The sequence below is a fragment of the Polypterus senegalus genome, chromosome 1 (genome assembly GCF_016835505.1).
Source record: "Polypterus senegalus isolate Bchr_013 chromosome 1, ASM1683550v1, whole genome shotgun sequence".
NCBI lineage: Eukaryota > Metazoa > Chordata > Cladistia > Polypteriformes > Polypteridae > Polypterus > Polypterus senegalus.
The window spans coordinates 130865381-130888795 of NC_053154.1; the positions used below are offsets into that span (position 1 = coordinate 130865381).

The following is a 23415-nucleotide window of genomic DNA, read 5'->3' on the forward strand; positions in this document are numbered from 1 at the left end:
TGGGCTTGAGAGTATCATGACACGAAGGTATGACATTGCCAAAAGAAAAAAGAGAAGGGAGTTTGTGCTGAAGTAACTTTGAGCAGCCATTGAGGAGGAAAGGAAACTCAGAACAATGGTCATTAAGCAGCAAGGGGTATAGATGAGCAGGGAGCAGATTTTGGAGAGGAAGATCACCTGAGAGAACATCTGGAAAAGAGAACCTCATAGGATTGAGTTCCCGATTCAGGGAGCCTATGATCTTCTACCAAGCCCATCTAACCATTCCAAAAAGGGGTAAGACAAATTCACCAACCTGCTGCCTGTGTCCAAGGAAAGGAACATTGGAGCATATACAGTGAATCCGGAAAGTATTCACAGCGCATCACTTTTTCCACATTTGGTTATGTTACAGCCTTATTCCAAAATGGATTAAATTCACTTTTTTCCTCAGAATTCTACACACAACACCCCGTAATGACAACATGACAAAGTTTACTTGAGGTTTTTGCAAATTTATTAAAAATAAAAAAACTGAGAAATCACATGTACGTAAGTATTCACAGCCTTTGCTCAATACTTTGTCAATGCACCTTTGGCAGCAATTACAGCCTCAAGTCTTTTTGAATATGATGCCACAAGCTTGGCACACCTATCCTTGGCCAGTTTCGCCCATTCTTCTTTGCAGCACCTCTCAAGCTCCATCAGGTTGGATGGGAAGCGTCGATGCACAGCCATTTTAAGATCTCTCCAGAGATGTTCAATCTGATTCAAGTCTGGGCTCTGGCTGGGCCACTCAAGGACATTCACAGAGTTGTCCTAAAGCCACCCCTTTGATATCTTGGCTGTGTGCTTAGGGTCGTTGTACTGCTGAAAGATGAACTGTCACCCCAGTCTGAGGTCAAGAGCGCTCTGGAGCAGGTTTTCATCCAGGATGTCTCTGTACATTGCTGCAGTTTTCTTTCCCTTTATCCTGACTAGTCTCCCAGTTCGTGCCGCTGAAAAACATCCTCACAGCATGATGCTGCCACCACCGTGCTTCACTGTAGGGATGGTATTGGCCTGATGATGAGCAGTACCTGGTTTCCTCCAAATGTGACACCTGGCATTCACACCAAAGAGTTCAATCTTTGTCTCATCAGACCAGAGAATTTTGTATCTCATGGTCTGAGAGTCCTTCAGGTGCCTTTTGGCAAACTCCAGGCAGGCTGCCATGTGCCTTTTACTAAGGAGTGGCTTCCGTCTGGCCACTCTACCATACAGGCCTGATTGGTGGATTGCTGCAGAGATGGTTGTCCTTCTGGAAGGTTCTCCTCTCTCCACAGAGGACCACTGGAGCTCTGACAGAGTGACCATTGGGTTCTTGGTCACCTCCCTGACTAAGGCCCTTCTCCCCCGATCGCTCTGTTTAGATGGCCGGCCAGCTCTAGGAAGAGTCCTGGTGGTTTTGAGCTTCTTCCACTTATGGATGATGGAGGCCACTGTGCTCATTGGGACCTTCAAAGCAGCAAAAATTTTTCTGTAACCTTCACCAGATTTGTGCCTTGAGACAATCCTGTCTCGGAGGTCTACAGACAATTCCTTTGACTTCATGCTTGGTATGTTCTCTGACATGAACTGTCAACTGTGGGACCTTATATAGACAGGTGTGTGCCTTTCCAAATCATGTCCAATCAACTGCATTTACCAAAGGTGGACTCCAATTAAGCTGCAGAAACACCTCAATCATGATCAGGGGAAACAGGATGCACCTGAGCTCAATTCTGAGCTTCATGGCAAAGGCTGTGAATACTTATGTACATGTGATTTCTCAGTTTTTTTATTTTTAATAAATTTGCAAAAACCTCAAGTAAACTTTTTCATGTTGTCATTATGGGGTGTTGTGTGTGGAATTCTGAGGAAAAAATAAATTTAATCCATTTTGGAATAAGGCTGTAACATAACAAAATGTAGAAAAAGTGATGCGCTGTGAATACTTTCCAGATGCACTGTATTGAGCTGCTGCCCTAAAGCTCTGGGAGAGGGTCGATATTGATGGCTACATGATCAACTGCTCAGGTCAGTCAAAGAAGAGATCAGCAAGGGGATAGACACAAAAGTGGTGGCATTTATCAAAGAGGGAGAGAAGCCAGGAAAGCCACTAAAGTGCAGTGGGACTAATCTGCTAAACACAGTATGGGATTTGGTGATGTCAGTTGACTTAGAAAAGCAACTTAGAATCATCCAGAAACACTGAGACCCGACATCCTTTTCTTATCGGAGGACACAAAACAGCTCATCCTGGTTGAACTTATGGCTCCATGGGAGGAGAGGCCTGAAGAGGACTAAGATAGGAAGAAGGCAAAATACCTGGAGCTGATTGAGGGTTGTCAGCGACGAAGATGGAGAACAAGGTCCTTGCCAATACAGGTGGGCTGCATGGGGTTCACGTGGCAATCCTTGTGGAAGGCCTATGGAAGCTTTGGCATCATCGGGGCAAGCAGGGCAAAAGCCATCCAGAATAACATAGAAGCTGCAGAGATAGCCTGCCAATGGCTCTGGCTGAAGAAAGGAGAACCGTGGGGCTGTAGTAAGCCACTTGGACACCGGCTGATGTCTGATCAACCTCAGCTGGGTTGCCTGGAATGGTGTGTATGATAGTTCAAAAGACCCAAAACACCCACTGAGAACAGGTTCTATCACTGATTATGTGTCCAAGTACATGCATCAAATGATGTATCACTTAACTAACAGTTTCTGCTTACCACAAGACCTAGCGAAACATCACATTTTTATACTAGATGCAGTTTTAATGCTGCAGTTCACACATCTTTTCTTGCCCACTGTTGTGGTTGCCACCCCACCCGAAGTTCAGTGAATTTTTATTTATTTATTTTCCTTGCATTTCACACCTGTTTTCATACAAGCCTCCTCCAATGCTAGGTAATGTGGGCCACTGTGGGTAACTGGCAGCCCTAAGGACAGAGCTAGCCATACAGACACATATACCTAAAGTGGTGTTTCTCAGGCATGTTTAAGTTGCAAGTAGTAGTCACTGGTTCACAATAACATGAAATGGTATAATCCACCTCACCAACGTAACTGCCACAGTATCTAATTGTGTTCAAATTCATAATCCAACTTGCTTGAGGGGCAAGTGATCAAAAACAGGATAAAAAAAATATTGCAGTTTGTGGTTATTGGGGGTGGTAGGGGGAATAATTGTATGAAAAAGCCACTATCTGAAACACCTTTATTTCCCTCCCTCGCATGCTCACATCACAGCGACGTGATATGGTGACAAGCGATCAAAGGGGTGATCCTCACATGAAACAAGTACACTGCAACTCTACTCACAAGTATGTTAAGAAACACTGCCTGTACCCTATGTTAACATTGAAAGAGCACTTACTCAGTAAACTAATGTAATGAGAACATGCAGCAGACAGTGTCCTGGCATGGTAAATGAACACACATTTAAACTTTAAAACTGTACATGGTTAAACTTCAAAGTTATACCAAAAGCAATACTGACAAATCAAATGTAGTGTCAAGTCCTTTGTCAAATATGTTGTTCTCAATAGAGACAAAACTGCGATCTGAATCTGACTCAAGCTTTGCGTAAAGATGAGCTGTCACAGAAGCCATTTGTTTCTTGTCTTTATGTACATCTGTGACATGTAATATGAATGGCCAATCATAGATAACTATACATCATTAAAACGGGCAAAATCTTACCTATTCAGTGTTAATGAGGATTTCACTGTATGCAGCTTGAAGTTAATAAAATCTTTGCTCGCCTATGGGTATACCTGTGCAAATTGCATACTTTAATAATGAAAGCAAGTAGATAACATTAACTTATAATTTATTTGAAATAAGACACCCTTGGGTATGTAAAAATATAATAAGAAATGTGAGCCAAAAGACAAGCAAATATTCATAACCAGGGTGTCAATTAAACTTTGTTGTCAAGCTAAAATCAAAACCCTAAATCAGTGTCAAAGGTATGAAGAGTGTAAGTCTTTTACCAGGAATACTAACTAAATAAACCCATTTATTGGAAAAATTGAATGAATAGTAAGTGTTCATTGTAACCTTAATACTGCCCAATCCTGTGATTTCACAGCTCCTCTCTACCAGATAGTTACCGTAGCAATGCAACAACAACTGCTCCAGAAAACGGTGTTCCCTTGGAAAATGAAACGGTGTCACAGAAAAGATTGCAAAATAAACTTTTAAATAACGCTTTCAGAAATCGGACAGCATTTCTATATAATATAAAACATTTTAAAGTCCCTTTCTTTCAAAGATCCCAAGGTACAATGGGAAAAGGGTCTCTTACTCAACATTTTAGAAAAGGAGTGGTAGGCAGCCATGCACAGAATTCACTCTAGCTCCATATACGCAAATAATTCAATTATTCAACTTACAATCATCTATCGAGCATATCTCTCTCATTTAAAATTGTCCAAAATGTTTCCAGGACAAGATCAAACCTGCAAACATTGCAATCGAGCTCTAGCCTCACTGGATCACATATTATGGCCGTGAACCAACTTTACATCATTCTGGACCAAATGGTGTCACAATCACTCCTAATCCATTAAGAGATGTGTTTGGTGTACTGCCAGATGGGCTTGAAGTGGAGAAGGACAAATAAATTTAACTGCCTTTACTACACTACTAGCATGTACAGTAGACTTATCTTGCTCAACTGGAAAATTCCTAGCCCACCTCTTAAGTCAGTAGGTAACTGATAGTACATACTATTTGAAATTGAAAAAAAAAAATCAAATTCTCACTTAGTGGACCTGTTCAAAACTTTTTTAAAACTTGGAAGGATCTAATCAATAACATTTTAGAATAAGCTTTTATATTGGGGAAAAGGATTATCTTCCCTCTTTTCTGCGCTTAAACTTTTATTCTGGCTGTTGGCCTTCCTCTCTTTGCTGGGGATTGAATTGAATTAAGTTTTGTAAAGTTTGACTTGTTTGTTGTATAGAATGTTACTTGTTTTTAATACATTCAATAAAAACAGGAAACAAATTAAATTTATATTGGGAATAAAAAATCTCTGAAAATGCACACAAAAGTTAAGAAAAATGCAAATATTAACACTATGTGTAAGGGCACATTTTGAGAAAAAAAAAAGTTTTACAAATAGCAAAAACCACAATATAATGTTCTGTAACATTACAGGTAGCAAGGTCCAATTTTTCAGTAGCCTCATAACTGCACAAGTGAATGATTGACAGCAATAGTCAATTTGAAAGAAGCTAGTATGCACTGAGGGCGGCACAGTGGCGCACTGGGTAGCTCTGCTGCTTCACAGTTAGGAGACCCAGGTTTGCTTCCCGGGTCCTCCCTGTGTGGAGTTTGCATGTTCTCCTCTTGTCTGCGTGGGTTTCCTCCCACTGTCCAAAGACATGCAGGTTAGGTGCATTGGCGATCCTAAATTGTCCCTAGTGTGTGCTTGGTGTGTGGGTGTGTGCGCGCCCTGTGGTGGGGTGGCGCCCTGCAGCTCAGATATAGCGGGTTGGATGGATAGTATGCACTGAACTAAAAATAAACATGTACTGCCTTGATCATGGGCAGAAAACTCAGTGTAACAAATAAACTTTTATGAAGCCTTATTAATATATATTCACACTAAAACAATTATTTATATAATATTCAGAAACTTTACATTTCTAACTTACATAGAATTTACAGATATGAATACTATGTATATATTTCAGTGTTTATATCCCCTTGTGTTTTATTTTGGCTCTACATAATTTTTTAAATGTATACAGTTCTTCAAGCTTGTAAATGTACAGTGTGTGCATATCATAAAAATAATTTAAATTAACAAAATATTAACAAATACTGAATCTATTTTGCAGTTTTTTAATGTGTAATTCTTTCAATATGTTATTCTTTCACATCATTCTGTAACTCACAGTAGCTCTAGCATAACTAATGAACATCACTGGCCTAGGTCTGTTACATTTCTTATATCAGTTTTGGAACTTGTTTTGTAGTGTGGTAAAATAAGAAAAGACAGGTATGAATTAACAATATCAGATGCATGCAAACAGGAAGATAGGAATAACTAGGAGGTGTACAAAGCCCTCACTGAGAGTTTAAATTAAAGCATTATTTTTGCAGTTTTTACTTCAACTAACCAAAGAGAACTTATACTTGGTTGTCGTTCATTTGTTTAAATGTCAGCTGGAATTCCTCTAACCCATGTTTATATTGTGACCTCACAAATATATAAGGCAATATCACAAATAAGTACAGTATTCTATTTTCACGAATACTTGTAGTTAAAACCTTAACCTCTATCTTGATTTAGGCAGTTTATATAAAATTTAAGAGTGATTAAATTAAAATAAGGTTAAACAACATAAACTCAATTTTCTACTACAGGGAGTTGCAATTCTGACAATAGAAGAAGTGCATTTTTTCAGGGATACTTTTTAAAAAAATATTACAATGGAATGAGTATCAGATTTCTACAATAAAAAAAGAATACTTCAGATATTCAATTTTACCTCAAGTTTATACAATTGTTATAGCCAGTCCACAGAGAAAATCGCTTACACTTCATGCCATTGTAGCACACCTAAATAATAAAAACTGTTACACCAAAGTCCAATTTATAGACTAACTAGCTGGTACGCCGCATAATCAGGCCAGTTTTTTAATAATTGTTAAGCACAGGGAGAAAATTAACATTTGAAAAATCGGTAATGTAGTAAATCAGCAAGAAAAGCAACATTGTAGCAATGCACGGAACGAACCAACACAAAATCGTCCGTGCGGCGCTCAGGCACGGAGGGTGTAACGGGAGGAGAGGAGAAGGATATCCACTCCGCTCCCTCCGTCATGCTAGTCTGCTGATTTCTCATATAGTGTGCACTGCCTGCTCATGTGCCCACCTCCAACTCGTCACTCGAGTCATTGTCTTTGTACAGTCCAGATGCACCTGTGACTCACGTAGATTTTTCATTGCTCTATGCAGTTTTGACTGCCTTTCTATATATATAATCCACCAAGACACCCGACCACGGTAGCAGCGAGGTGGGAGGGGGGTGTGAACAAAGTGCAGGAGCATCTAAGAAGACGCAGGTTTGTTGCGGATGCGAATTGCTGTATGTAGCGTGTAAAACAGTTTGCTATGGTGCACGCGGTCGTGCGTTGTAACCGAAAACTCGGTTTTTAAAGGCTGCTCACTTCATTGTGTATACGACTGTAGGTGAATGAAAAGATGCAACTCTGGAGAGGGCAACATACAATACAGCGTTTTGCATGCTGCATACAGCGATTCACATTCGCGACAAATTGTTTTACACGCTGCATACAGCGATTTACATCCGTGAAAAAAACATGCCTCTTCTTAGATAGTCCTGTCGTGTCCCCCCTCATTCTCGAAGCATACACACCGCCTGGTCATGTGGTGCCTCTGTGTGAACCGGTCAGGCACAGAGAAGGTCAGCTGCTGAGAGAGCGTCTCGACTGTTGCAGGGCCTGCATTGGTGAAGCAGGTGAGACGGTAATGAAACAGAGGCACAGGGCTTATTGGTTTTTAAAGACTGCCTCCTTCATTGGGTTTTAACCAATGCACGGAACGAACCAACACACAATCGTCTGTGCAGCGCTCAGGCGCAGAGGGTGGAACGGGAAGAGAGGAGGACGTCCACTCCACTCCCTCTGTCATGCTATTCTGCTGATTTCTCGTTCAGTATACACTGCCTGCTCATGTGCCCACCTCCAACTCGTCACTCGAGTCGTTGTCTTTGAACAGTCCAGATGCACCTGTGACTCACGTAGACATTTCATTGCTCTATGCGGTTTTGGCTGCCTTTCTATATGTAATCCACCAAGACACCCGACCACGGTGGGAGGGGGGTGTGTACAAAGTGCAGGAGCATCTAAGAAGACGCATGTTTGTCGCAGATGCGAATTGCTGTATGTAGCGTGTAAAACAGTTTGCTATGGTGCACGCGGTCGTTCGTCGTAACCGAAAACTCGTTTTTTAAAGACTGCTCACTTCATTGTGTTTTAGCCTCAGTTGTAAAGGAATGTTTTTAGGATCCCATGGGATACCCCTCGCAAACAGTTTTACATGCTGCATATGGCGATTCACCTCCGCGAGAAACATGCCTCTATGAACAGTCAACGTAGGTCGGAGCTGCAAGTGACCTCTATGGCAGACGAATATAAATGACGCCGGATTTTCTGCGTCCGAGTTAGTGGGCGTGGCTCTGTGAGTTGTCGTCGTATCCAATGGTCTTCGAGTTGGTAGGCATGGCTCCTTCCTGCGTGCGCCATAGGTGTCTCACTTGTCGGCGGCTTAGTGAATCCACGCCTCTTCCGGCGTGCTTTCCATGGTTGTCTTGCCTTAGTGAATTATATATATAGAAGCTCAGCACTAAACAATCTTGTACTAGCAAAGCTGATCACCAGACTTCTCAGTTTAGCAATGTTAACCTGTTGAAATGAATTTTGGACTTCCTAATCAACAGACCTCAGCATATGTAAATTGGTAACATCACATACTCCATACTGACCATCAACCCAGGTACTTGACAGGCTAGTGTGCTGAGCCCCCTTTTCTACTCCTTGTTCACCTATAACTGTACAGTCAGGCACAGCTCCAACTCCATCATTAAATTTGCTGATGATACCACCATCATGGGCTGATCACCAACAGTGATGGGACTGCTTACAGAGAAAGGTATAAACACAACAAATCTAATTCTTAATGTCAGCACCACCTAGGAGACAGTTATAGACTTAAGGAAATAGGGGGGCAGACCACACTTCCATCTACCTGTATATAGGAGGGAAAGCTGTTGAGGTGGTGAGCATCTTTAAATTTCTTGAAACGACTGTCATCGATAAACTGAAGTGGGCACAAATGCATTTCAGTTTTAATAAAAAGAGGCTTACCAGCGTCTCTACTTCCTCAGACACTTAAAGACAGCTCACATTTCTCCATCTATTCTCATAAACTTCTATAGGTTCACAATACAATCTATCCTCACTGGCTTCATCACATATTGGAACAGTCTCTTCTCAGCTTAAGATTGTAAAGCACTGCATACAGGGTGGTGAAGTTGGCACAGAATATCACTGCCACCCAGGTGCTTTCTATTCATGATATATACAACACTCACAACTGCTGAAAGGTAAACAGGATAACTGAAGACCTCAGTAATCTTACACATCTGTTTTTCTCACATTTGAGGATCATTAGCATTCACACCAGTATTTTCAGGAACAGTTTCTACCCATAAGTTATGAGGATGCTAAACAGTCAATTGTAACAATGTAACATATATGTATGAGTTAACTGTTCGGTGGAAACATGGCAAGTAAGAATTTCACTACATTGAGTACATATCACAATAGACTAAACATAAGATAAAACATACAACAAGTTTTTGGGGATGTACTTACTTTCTTACATTGCTGTATGTAGTATACATTTTCACAACTATTTATGCCCAAATAAACTCTTACCTTTAATCCTTCACTAGGAAGTCTGTATCCAAATCTTGCCGGCAAGTCTTCAAAGTTTTGAGTTCTGTTATCAGAGGAGTGCTGAAAGAGTAAATTATCAAAAATTAATAGGGGTGTCTTCTGGTAACAGTTATGTATTGTACAATTTTCTCCCAAGCCCTAACTTTCAGTCTTATTTCCTGGAACCTACTTCCGTCCATATACTGTAATAGCCTGCAGCTCGGTCGCCGAGTTGCGTCTTGCACCATCACGCCTCCCACGTAATTGAGTGCCTGCCCATATAAGTTAAATATTCGCAGGTGAAGGACTGTGCTTAGCATATTCATAAGTGCAGCTACTGCGGAAATCCTCCCTCAGCGAAAGTGCGAAAGAAACTTATAAGTGCCGGGTCTGAGCTAAAATTAAATAAAGCCGTGGACATCTTAAGATCGCACAAGATATTCGCGAGATACAAGTTTAATGAGAAGACATAGGGTATAAAGCCTCGATGGTAAAGACCTGGCGAAGTCATGCCTTCTCTGCTGGCCTAAAAAAATATCTGAATCACAAACTGATGTTAATTATATTTTGTCCATGAATACTTATTAAATAATTCCAAATAGTCTGTCCACTTCCTTTCATAGCTTTTCCGATGGTTGTGCTGCTTCCAGACATGTATTTTCATATTAAAGCATTTAACCAATCACATTTCAGCCATCATTTGTTGCCAGGCAGAGAGGCCTTCACAATCCGTTGTGCAGGCCCTCTAACACAGAATAAATGTCAATTAAACTGTTGCTTCAACCAATCAGATTTTGAGTTGGTGTCAGTAGGGCCTTCTAGCAGGCGTACGGCAACGTCACTGTATTCAGACCCATCGATTGGATAGAAGCCGATATGAGGAACTCTACGAGGCCACTGAATGCACCGCAGGCGCTCCGAGTGCAAGATCCTCGCGCGCACTACTGCCAACTCCATGGCAGGATTCTGGACAATATTATTTGCCAGACACAGACCAGATTTCAAGATCACTAAAAACTGATGTTTGTCAAGCTCCTCGAACCCCAGAAGTTTCGGGAATACAAGAAAAATTTCCTGCATGCAGCCTTCTCCAGTTTAACACAAGAGCCACGGAGCAGTATTTTTACTGACTGTAATGTATGCCATGGATGATTTTGCAGGAAAATCTCCCAGTGATCTCCTTGACTTCCTTCATCAGAAAAATCTGAATGAGAGCATGGGGCAGCTGTTCACATTGGTATATTTGGCGGTGACCATTCCAGTGTACACTGCTTCTGTCCAGCGGGCCTTTTTTTGAGCCCTAAAGCGAATTAAAACTTATACCAGAAATACGACAGGGCAGGTTTGACTTTCAGCATTAGCTTCGATGGAGATAGAAAGAGACTTTTTCATGGAACTGAAGCGCACGGATAATCTGTACGACAGAGTAATTGAACTGGTTTTGAGGAAAGAGAGGAGGATGGATTTTGTTTGCAAATAATCCGAATTCTGGGTGAGTAAAATATTGCGATTTTCCTAAATAATATTGCAAGTTTATGAGTTATTATTGATATTTTTTATGTGTGGCGCGGCTGTAGCTGCATTTGAAAGGAATTTGTTAACCCCTGGTTTGTCTATTCAATAAAGGCATTTATTGTGGCTACAGGAGTTATCTATCTGTGATGCAGTGGCTCTTTATTCTGTATTTCTGCATATTAAGATGGTTTTTATAACCATAAATTAGTTTTTCAGGGGCGGGTTGATTCAGACGGAGCACTACTGAAGGCCTAGGTGTGAGATGCACGGTCCGCCACTGGACCAGATGATACGTAAATTTGATGAACATTACAACCCGAAAATAAACGAAACTGTAGAGAGGTTCAGATTATACTCCTCCCAGTGCGTCTCTCTAAATCCTCTGTGCGGGAACATTATCATAAGGCTTAACAATCTTATTGTTACACCTTCTACGTGCACCAAACCGTCCTTATTACGAAGTATTCCTTGCTTTACCAATGGTTGCTTCTTTCCATTCACCTTCCTAGCTCTTTATTTAAACAGTTTTCCTTCTCACTTTTCCACTCCTTTGCTGTCTTCTCCCTTTTCATTCAAAATACGTGCCTCTTTGCCTTTTTACAGTCAGCTCCCCTTACATCACAACGTGGTACGTTTAGCATAAGTTAATACTGGGAATGCCTGTTAAACATCTTACATTCACGAGTTTCAATTTGCATAGTGAACACTTCGAAGAATGAAACCTGTTATCTTTACAACGGTTGACAAACACGGCATGAAACTTCATAACAACACGTCCTCCAAATACGAACCTGATTGAAAGAAATAATGATAATCAAATCCTTGTTCCTTGATGACAGCAACACTCATAACAGTGACAAAACAATTACATTGACAATCAGGTTGTGTTATTTTTAAAATGTTTCCTTTTCTTTTTCATAACTTCTTTAACACACTACTTCTCCACTGCGAAATGTGGGTATTTTGCTAGTATAATATATATATATATATATATATATATATATATATATATATATATAATATGGGGTGCCAAACAGTCAATTACAATGATTTTCGTAATATTTAAAGTCATTCCTGAATATATAAAGTCTGCGTTGGAATAAATAAAGTCAGTGTCGGAATATATAAAGTCACTCCTGAATAAATAAAGTCAAAGCCTGATTATATAAAGTCAGCATCAGAATATATAAAGTCATTCCTGAATATATAAAGTCAAAACTTGAATATATAAAGTCAGCGTCAGAATATATCAAGTCAAAGCCTGATTATATAAAGTCAGCGACAGAATATCTAAAGTCATTCCTGAATATATAAATTTAGAGTCAGATTATATTGATATTGATTGAAACGACTCAGGCACATTTTTAGTAAACTCAATGAGTTCCTAATACAAAGTAATGAAATACAGTAAGTTAACAAAAACATCTTCAAGAAAATATTTAAAAAAAACCTCACTGTTCAGTTAATTCATTCAAAATGATGCATGTGCCCGGCATTTTGAACACTACATTTATTTATTCTTTTTGTACGGGCGCATTTTTGGACGAACCTCACAAGCCCCATCGACTCTGAGTGACTTATGTTGAAGTTTACCTTTCACTAGTATGAGTGAAATGACAAGCACGGAAATTTTATATACTGTATTCGGGAGTGACTTTATATATTCCGACGCTGACTTTATATAATCAGGCTTTGACTTTATATATTCGGGAGTGACTTTATATATTCCAACGCTGATTTTATATATTCCGAAAATCATTATATTTGCCTTTTTGGCACCACATAATATATATATTGTGACAGGCGCCTGCCGTCCATGCCCAGCCGGGACGCCCCTGCAAACTGTATTCAGGAGGAGCAGCCCTGGACAGTGCAATACCTCCCCCTGGACGCTAGATGGCCGCCCCTCTGGGCTGGTATAGTGCCTCGGTTTCCCACAGGGTTCCCTGGGAATTGGAGTTGGTGGCAGCCCTGTTGGGTCCCGCAGGTACCGCCAGGGGGTGCTGTGTTTGGGACTCCTGAGCCCGTGTCGGCAACAGCTTCATCACACCTGGAAGTGCCGCCGGATCTTGGTGATCAAACACCTGGAGCACTTCCAGGTGACCTATAAAAGGGAGCCAGCAACCACCACTCATTGGCCAGAGGAGGAGGACAAGGTGGCGAGGGAGGAGTGGTGGTGCCAAGGAAGAAAAGAGTGCTTGTGCTGTGCTGTGCTGTACTGTACTGGTGTTTGGGACTGTGTTGTGACTGGGGTGAGTACGGGGAAGACGTGCCCTCCAGCTGAAGAGCAATAAAAAGTCCTTTTATTTTACACGTACCTCCCGTGTCCAATCTGTGTCGAGTCAGGCGCTATATAGTGCCTTTTACTATATATATATATACATACATATACACATACATATACACACACAAATCTCCGAATTGGGAAGCAAAGGTGCGGAAACCTAATGAGCTCCAATTAGGGCAAAACACGTGTTGCATACTCTTTGTATCATTTGACAGGTACTAAATAACATTTTATATATATATATATATATATATATATATATATATATATATATATATATATATATATATATATATATATATATATACACACACACTCACCTAAAGGATTATTAGGAACACCATACTAATACGGTGTTTGACCCCCTTTCGCCTTCAGAACTGCCTTAATTCTACGTGGCATTGATTCAACAAGGTGCTGAAAGCATTCTTTAAAAATGTTGGCCCATATTGATAGGATAGCATCTTGCAGTTGATGGAGATTTGTGGGATGCACATCCAGGGCATGAAGCTCCGTTCCACCACATCCCAAAGATGCTCTATTGGGTTGAGATCTGGTGACTGTGGGGCCATTTTAGTACAGTGAACTCATTGTCATGTTCAAGAAACCAATTTGAAATGATTCGAGCTTTGTGACATGGTGCATTATCCTGCTGGAAGTAGCCATCAGAGGATGGGTACATGGTAGTCATGAAGGGATGGACATGGTCAGAAACAATGCTCAGGTAGCCCGTGGCATTTAAACGATGCCCAATTGGCACTAAGGGGCCTAAAGTGTGCCAAGAAAACATCCCCACACCATTACACCACCACCACCAGCCTGCACAGTGGTAACAAGGCATGATGGATCCATGTTCTCATTCTGTTTACGCCAAATTCTGACTACCATTTGAATGTCTCAACAGAAATCGAGACTCATCAGACCAGGCAACATTTTTCCAGTCTTCAACTGTCCAATTTTGGTGAGCTTGTGCAAATTGTAGCCTCTTTTTCCTATTTGTAGTGGAGATGAGTGGTACCCGGTGGGGTCTTCTGCTGTTGTAGCCCATCCGCCTCAAGGTTGTGCGTGTTGTGGCTTCACAAATGCTTTGCTGCATACCTCGGTTGTAACGAGTGGTTATTTCAGTCAAAGTTGCTCTTCTATCAGCTTGAATCAGTCGGCCCATTCTCCTCTGACCTCTAGCATCAAAAAGGCATTTTCACCCACAGGACTGCCGCATACTGGATGTTTTTCCCTTTTCACACCATTATTTGTAAACCCTAGAAATGGTGGTGCGTGAAAATCCCAGTAACTGAGCAGATTGTGAAATACTCAGACCGGCCCGTCTGGCACCAACAACCATGCCACGCTCAAAATTGCTTAAATCACCTTTCTTTCCCATTCGGACATTCAGTTTGGAGTTCAGGAGATTGTCTTGACCAGGACCACACCCCTAAATGCATTGAAGCAACTGCCATGTGATTGGTTGATTAGATAATTGCATTAATGAGAAATTCAACAGGTGTTCCTAATAATCCTTTAGGTGAGTGTATATGTGTATATATATATATATATATATATATATATATATATATATATATATATATATATATATATATATATATATATATATATATATATATATATATATATATATATATATATATATATATATATTGTGAACGCTGGCCCCGGCACAGACAGACGGAAAGAATACTTTGCTCCACACACTTTTATTTACACTAATATTATTTACAATGCGTGCTCACATTGCACCCCAGTGCCTCCTCGCACCGATTTCCCCAAAGTCCAGGCCCACAGTCTCTTGTGCCTTCCTGGCCGCCTCCAGTCCTTCCTCTTGCTCAGTCCACTTCCACCCGACTTCCACCAATCACTGGAGGGAGGCGGCCCCTTAAATAATGCCCCGGATGAGCCCCAGGTGCTTCTGCCTCTAGCCACGCCCAAGCGTGGCGGAAGTGTCGGCTGTCTTCCTGGCAGCTCTCCGGGTGCCACACAAAGTCTTCCCCCCGGCACTTCCTGGTGTGGCGGAAGTGCGGGCTCCCGGATAATTAGGCACGGGCGCCGCCTGGCGGTGGCCACGGGTCCCTACAGGGCTGGGCTTCAAAGCCCTGTACCCGAGGCCCTGCCTAACCAGGACGGACGCCCACTCCGTCTGGAGGAGGCACTCGCGCCTCCTCCGGTCCTCCAAGCCCCGCCGGGCTCCAGCCCCAACCGCAACCGCACGGGATAAACCGGCATCGGGCGCCGCCTGGCGGTGACCACGGGCCCCTACAGGGAAGGGCTTCCATGCCCTCAACCCGTGGCCCCCAACAGAACCAGGACGGACGCCCCCTCGCGGTCTGGAGGAGGCACAAGCCCTCCTCACGTCCTCCTGGGCGTCCCGGCCGGGCTCCAGCCCGCCGGGGCCACAGTGCCCCACCGCTAGCGAGGACACGTGGGTCGAACGGCACAACCCGAAAGGGCAGCACGTCCCAGCGAGGGTCCTACTATGTCCCCAGGGTCCAACACGGCACCCTGGGACATCTGTCTTCGGCACCCTCGCCGGCGCAAACGTCCCCCTGTGGTCTGCGCCGCTCTCGCCTCGCTGTTCCCCAGCGGGTCACGTAGTCCTCCCGGCGTGGAGCACTCTGAGCGGGCCCGTTCCAGGAGGGTAGGTCCTGTCGGCGCCGGCCTCAGCGCCGTCGGGCTTCGGCCTGTAAAATAAAGGAAAAGAGGGCCAGAAGCACAGCCAGGACACTCATCCCGAGCGCCGTCGGTCTCCGTATCGACCGTGCTCCTGCCCCCTCCGACAGCCCCCAACTTGCCTGCTGAAGTCCTCCGCCGCAGGTTCCATACCCGTCCGTTCGCCGGCCTCGGCACCGCTCGCAGGCAGCTCGTCCAGCCGCCCAGGGGATCTCCTCTGCCCATCCAGAGGCGGCCCTTCTCGGGACGCCGCACCCAGCGCCAGCGTCCTCTCCTATCGGAGGAACCGGCATTCACCCCGGTTCCTCCTTCTTTTCTTGGACGCGCCGGCGCTCTGGGGCTGAGCACAGAAAAAGCTCAAATCCAGCACCGTCTGCGTCCACGCAGAGCGACAGGAGACAGCTGCAGGCTTGAAGCGCAGGGCGCTAGGACCCAGGGCACTCAGCAGCCCCGATCCTACCAGCCCTTGCGTGTTCGAGCTCCTCGCCTCGCTAGCTGTCTGCACCGCCGCATCCGCTGTTGGGAAGTTGCCTACCGGAGCGCTCGTCCTGTAAACAGTCACGCCATGTTCGCGAACCCCCACTTGCTTTACGGAACGGCAACACTCACCACTCCCGCCGTGTTCTGCCTGCCTCCGGTTCCAGCGCCAGCGCGTTCCTCCGTCTCACGCTGTGTCACTCCCGCCGCGACCGCCTTCTCCATCAGCTGCTCGCACTGGCGACTAGAACACGCAGCAACTCCTCAAAAGGCGGCTTGGCGGGCGAAGGACTCCTCCGGCGCCGCCCGAGCAGCTGGTGGAAGAGAGACAGGCGTCGGTGGGCTTACCTGTCCATCAGCTCCACGCGGCGCCTGCCTCCTCTGGGCCACTCCCTCTGGCCCAATCGGGTCTCGGTTTGGCACGAGACTGGCATTCCTTGGGCCCGCCTCTATCCAATCATCGGCGGCACGCAAGACACACCGGCCAATCCCGTGCCTGTCAGCGGCGGGACCACCGCCCGCGGCCATCTTGTCTCCCCTGCGCTGGCTGCGAGGCGTGCCTCTTCGCCGCACCGCAGCTGCGCTTCGATTTAGCGGCCTCCTCAGCCGCCGCCGCGCTGTCGACAGCCCGTGGCCCGGCGTGCTCCTGCCACAGACGCGGATCCGGTGCGTCCCTCCCCGCGGAGAACAAGGTACATCCAACCGCAGGGCAGGGTACTCACCTCCGAATCCCGTCGTGCGAGGCCCCTGCCTCGGTTTGGCCTTCAGCGGCAACGCCGGCCTGGCTGTCCATCTCACAGCGCGTCTCTCGAGCCGCTGCGCCCAGCAGGCCAGCTCCTCCTCCGCACCCGGGGATGGCCTCTCTTCATTCCGGCGGTTTCGGGTAAACGCTCGCTGAGGTGCCGCGGGCGCTCCCGCGGCCAGTGTGTGGGGTCCGCTGCTGCGCCGGGCCGTTCACAAAATATTTATAAAGACGGGGCCCCCCCTTTTAGCAGGGGTTGACCCCACGTTGGGCGCCATTGTGAAGGCTGGCCCCGGCACAGACAGACGGACAGCATACTTTGCTCCACACACTTTTATTTACACTAATATTATTTACAATACGTGCTCACGTGCACCCCCAGTGCCTCCTCGCACCGATTTCCCCAAAGTCCAGGCCCACAGTCTCTTGTGCCTTCCTGCGCCTCCAGTCCTTCCTCTTGCTCAGTCCACTTCCACCCGACTTCCACCAATCACTGGAGGGAGGCGGCCCTTAAATAATGCCCGGATGAGCCCCAGGTGCTTCTGCCTCTAGCCACGCCCGGCGTGGCGGAAGTGTCGGCTGTCTTCCTGGCAGCTCTCGGGTGCCACACAAAGTCTTCCCCGGCACTTCCTGGTGTGGCGGAAGTGCCGGGCTCCGGGATAATTAGGCACGACCGCGCCGCCTGGCGGTGGCCACGGTCCCCTACAGGGCTGGGCTTCAAAGCCCTGTACCCGAGGCCCCTTGCCCTAACCAGGACGGGCGCCCCACTCCGCCTGGAGGAGGCACTCGCCCTCCTCCGGTCCTCCAAAGCGCCCCGGCGGGCTCCAGCCCCAACCGGCAACCGCGACGGGATAAACCCGGCATCGGGCGCCGCCTGGCGGTGACCACGGGCCCCTACAGGGAAGGGCTTCCATGCCCTCAACCCGTGGCCCCAACAGAACCAGGACGGGACGCCTCGCGGTCTGGAGGAGGCACAAGCCCTCCTCACGTCCTCCTGGCGTCCCGGCGGCTCCAGCCCGGCGGGGCATATATATATATATATATATATATATATATATAGTCAAATAAATGAATCCAAGAAATTCTAAACCTTTGGGGCAGCCACCCGTATACAGTAATCCCTCCTCGATCGTGGGGGTTGTGTTCCAGAGCCCCCGCAATAGGTCAAAATCTGCGAAGTAGAAACCATATGTTTGTATGGTTATTTTTATATATTTAAGCCCTTACAAACTCTCCCACACTGTTTATAAATATTCCCCGCACAGTTATACAGCATAAACCCTTTGTATTCTCTTAGATATTAGGTAAGATTCATTTAAATTATGTATGTAAACACACTGTTTATATACAGTAAAACCTAAATATTATTTTAAAGCTATCGAGTGTCTCCAATATCACATATGTTGCAGCCATTATGATAGACAGGCCACCAGTAATAAATACGTACAATGCAAGAAAAATTGTATACAGTAAATGTGTGTACAGTGACACTAAGCGTCACATACATGTACTAAGTACTGTAAGTAGAAAATTAATTATAGTTACTCACCAACAATGACACGATGACTTGTCCTATAACGATTCGTTTAGTTTTACTGCACAACAAAGGAGAGTGTTACAGCTCTTCTAAAGGAGTCTCTTCAGGCAACTGTATATCACTGCCGTTGTTCTTCTTCAATCCAAATCCCTAAAGCAGATTCCATCCGGACTAATGCCTTATTACATCCACTTACAACTCGTTTAGCACCCTGTTTAAAAGGACACTGCATCTGTAGATCTTATATTCCTTTCCTACTTTTTAAATAAAAAGAATCGTAGCCTCATTGGTGCTGTAATGGCGTCCTACAGCGGTGTAGCTTTTTCCCTTCCTTCAACGTATCCAAACTGTTTACCTTTTCGGTAATCATTAACATCTTCCATTGGCGCTTGGGCACAGCCCCTGAAGCAGTAGCAGGAGCAGATCGTTTTGGAGCCATAATGAAGGGCTTGACTATGCACAAAGATAAATACAAAAGAGCACAAAAGTTAACTCTTTACACAGCGAAACACGTTGATGCTGAATGAGCAAGACAAGACTTCCTGGTTAACACCGCATTCAGCACACAGGAACTTAACAGCGTGCTCTGATTGGTTAGCTTCTCAGTCATCCGCCAATAGCGTCCCTTGTATGAAATCAACTGGGCAAACCAACTGAGGAAGCATGTACAGGAAGTAAAAAGACCCATTGTCCGCAGAACTCGCAAAACAGCGAAAAATCCGCATTATATATTTAGTTATGCTTACATATAAAATCCGCGATAGAGTGAAGCCGTGAAAGTCGAAGCGCGATATAGCGAGGGATTACTGCATTGTTCTTCCCAGCTGCAAAAAGGTTTTCTGAATCACATACACGATGTGCATATCACAGAGTCCACAACAGAACTAGCTATAGTAGCCTAAGATGGAGACTTTAAAAGTCTTGAGAGGAACTGATGTCAAAGGGGCCAGAACCAGAAGTGATGTCATCAAAGGGGCCGGCTTCGGAAGTGACGTCAAAGGGGCGCCGGAACCTTGCAGGATTTCCTGCTGCCCCCTTGTCGGATGTTTTATTACAATTACTCAAGCCCTTTAGCTGCCTCCTACTCGCACGTGTGTTACAAGGCCCCCACCCCCACTCAGCCCAGACCCGTCAGGTCGGGCGTCCTGCACCGAGAGGTCATGGGCACGAGATACAGCATCAGCGTTGGCATGGAGAGAACCCTTACGATGTATAAGCGAAAACTTGTAAGGTTAAGGGTCAAGAAACCACCTAGTGACCCGTGGATTCGACTCCTTGTGAAGGGCCATCCACTGTAAAGGAGCATGATCCGTCACTAGAGTGAACTCCTGGCTCAAGAGGTAGTACCTCAACTGCGTAATCGCCCATTTGATCGCAAGGGCTTCCCTTTCCACCGCTGCATACCTGGTCTCTCAAACCAGCAGTTTCCGTCTCAGATACATGATGGGGTGTTCAACACCATCGACACTTTGGCCCTGCACAGCACCCAGGCCTGTGTCCGAGGCGTCTGTCTGGAGAATAAAAGGGAGAGAAAAATTAGGAGCTTTTAATATTGGTGCTGACGTAAGAGCCTGTTTCAAGTCACTAAATGCAGCATCCGCCTTTTCAGTCCATACCACATGATTAGGAGCCCTCTTCTTTGTAAGATCAGTTAAGGGCACCGCTCTCTTTGAAAACCAAGGTACAAACCGGCAGTAGTACCCTGCCAACCCGAGAAAGGCTTGGACTTGCCTCTTGGTTCGCGGACGGGACCATTTAACAATGGCATCTATTTTAGAACACTGTGGTTTCACAGTACCCCGACCCACAAAGTAGCCCAAATATTTAGATTCTTTCAATCCAAAGAAATATTTCTTGTGATTAATACGAAGCCCGGCTTCTCCTAGTGTCCGCAATACCACAGTGACCTGCTGTACGTGTTCCTTCCATGTGCTGGAATAGATGACTACGTCATCCAGATAGGCAGCACTATACGCATTATGGGGTTGGAGCACTTTGTCCACCAGATGCTGTAAAGTCGCAGGAGCCCCGTGAATCCCGAATGGAAGAACACGATACTGCCAGTGTCTGCTAGGAGTGCTGAACACGGTCTTGACCTTCGCGGAGTTCGTTAAAGGAATCTGCCAGTACCCTTTTGTCATGTCAAGCATGGTCAAATATTCAGCTTGTCCACGTCTCTCGAAGAGGTCATCCACGCGAGGCATGGGATAAGCATCAAAAAGGGAGACCTGATTAAGCCGACGGAAGTCATTGCAAAACCTCCAACTGCCGTCAAGCTTACTAACCAAGACAATTGGGCTAGACCATGGATTATAACTTTCCTCAATCACTCCTAGTTCCAGCATCCGCTTGATTTCCACGACCACTTCAGCTTTCTTTGCCTCAGGAAGTCTATAGGGACGCTCTCGGACTATAACCCCTGGTTCAGTCACTATATCGTTCGCAATCAGAGAGCTCCTTCTGGGTTTTTCACTCACCACGTCTGAGACGGACAGGATAGCGGATTCCAGCTCCTGTCTTAGAAGTCTATAAGATAATTCCTCGCCGAAATTAAGGGTGACTATGTGAGCAAAGAATGAGCAGGGCTGAGCTGAGGAGGGATCTGGTTCCCTCTCCTTCCATGGCTTCAGCAAGTTCACATGATAAACCCGTTCAGTTGGTCTACGATTGGATTGTTTCACCAAATAGTCGACCAATCCTTTTCTCGCCTTAATTTCACAAAGGCCTTGCCAATGGGCGAGTAATTTAGAATGAGAGGTGGGAATTAATACCATGACACGATCCCCCGGCTGAAATTCTCGGAGGGTCGTGCCACGATTGTAATAAAGGGCCTGTGCTGCTTGTGCCTCGTCCATATGACTTTTTAAAACAGGTCAAATTTTCTCAAATCTATCGCGTAACTGCGATATATTCCAAAATATTTGCAGAGGGAAGAGCCTCTCTTTTCCAACCTTCTTTCAAAATATCCAATATACCTTGGGGTTGTCGTCTGTATAACAATTCAAAAGGAGAGGACCCGGTAGAGGCTTGTGGGACTTCCCGATAGGCAAAGAGAACGAGGGGGAGGAGTTAATCCCAATTCCTCCCATCCCCACTGACCACCTTGTGAAGCATCTGCTTGAGAGTCTGATTAAACCTCTCCACTAGACTGTCGGTTTGAGGATGATACACCGCAGACTTTAAGTGCTTTATTTTCAGTAACTTGGCCGTTTCCTGAACGTCTCCGAGGTAAAAGGTGTTCCTTGGTCCGTTAGGACTTCTTTAGGAATACCAACACGCTCAAATACTCCTACTAGTTCCCGTGTGATTGCTTTAGATGTAGCTGAGCGCAAGGGAACAGCTTCTGGATATCGGGTCGCATAATCCACGAGGACTAATATATATTTATGTCCTCGGGCTGAAGGTTCCAAGGTGACATCAATTAAGGGAAGGGGAACAAGAGGAGCATGGTCCTTTCTAGGAATTTGCCACAATTGACATTCTGTACAAGAAATACAAAAACGGCGAACCTCCTCGTTAATTCCCGGCCAATAAACTCTGAGCTTAATCCGCTCTAAAGTTTTCTCGGCGCCTAAATGGCCTCCAAGGAGGTGGCCGTGAGCTAATTCACAAACCTGCCGCCGGTAAGTTCTTGGAATTTACAACAGTTTCCGAACCTCTGCCTCATGTTCCGCGACCCGATATAATAGATCATTTTCTATTACAAAGTGAGGTCCTTGTGGCACGGGCTGGTGTGTGTGTTGGCCGTTGACAAGGACTACTGTTTTTTTTGCAAATTTTAGGGAGTCATCATTCTACTGCTCCCTTTTTAAAAGAAGCCCGTGTTTGCTTGAAAGTAAAAGTCGGAGAGAGGGTCCAGTTTGACCTCAAAGGGAGGGGATTCCTCCCGGATCGTTGAGGCGCAGGTGAATGATGTATTCGCCTGCGACGTACCAGGAATCTCCCTGTCCTCCTCGTGGGTTTCTGTATCTCTCTCCGCTGGCTGTGTACATAGTGTGGAGACAGCTTGAGACGAGTTATCCCCATCTATAACGAGGCCTAAGTTTTTGTCAGGAGTAGTCAATAGTTTACTGCATTTACTTTCTGACCAGTCCCGCCCTAGAATCGCTGAGAAGGGAGGATTAGGAAGGACTGCCATGGGCAACTTTTTTAGCGATCCTCCCTGACTCACAAAACACAGGGCGGTCTTGTACATCCAGATGTCTCCGTAAATACATTTAATACTGGTCTTTTTTTAAAAAAAAAAAAAAAATGCGGTAAAACATATCGGCAATCAACAACGGAAACGTTGCTGCCAGAATCAAACAGCGCAAGGAGTTTATAACCATTAATGACTACAGATCCTGTATTTGAACACATCGGGGGGTTGGCAAGAGCACACAAACCATCTCCCCCCTTCTACCTACATCCCCCCTCACTCCCGGGTAGGTCGCACGCCCGGTGGCCCGGGAACTCAGAAACAGGCTCCGATGTACAGTACAGGCCAAAGGTTTGGACACACCTCCTCATTCAATGTGTTTTCTTTATTTTCATGACCATTTAAATGGTTTTATTTCAGGTGACTACCTGTTGAAGCTCATCGAGAGAATGCCAAGAGTGTGCAAAGCAGTAAACAGAGCAAAGGGTGGCTATTTTGAAGAAACTAGAATATAAAACATGTTTTCAGTTATTTCACCTTTTTTGTTACATAACTCCACATGT

At 45.1% G+C, this 23415-nt stretch overlaps 1 protein-coding gene across 2 annotated transcripts in view; it reads right to left on the reverse strand.

Annotated features, from left to right (window-relative positions):
* rnf13 (ring finger protein 13) overlaps positions 1-23415 on the reverse strand; it is a 127603-nt gene that overhangs the window by 54427 nt on the left and 49761 nt on the right. For both annotated transcript variants that reach the window (XM_039758066.1, XM_039758061.1), the window contains exon 3: positions 9475-9555. In XM_039758066.1, the coding sequence (XP_039614000.1) occupies positions 9475-9555 (81 nt within the window). The remainder of the gene's footprint in view (positions 1-9474; positions 9556-23415) is intronic.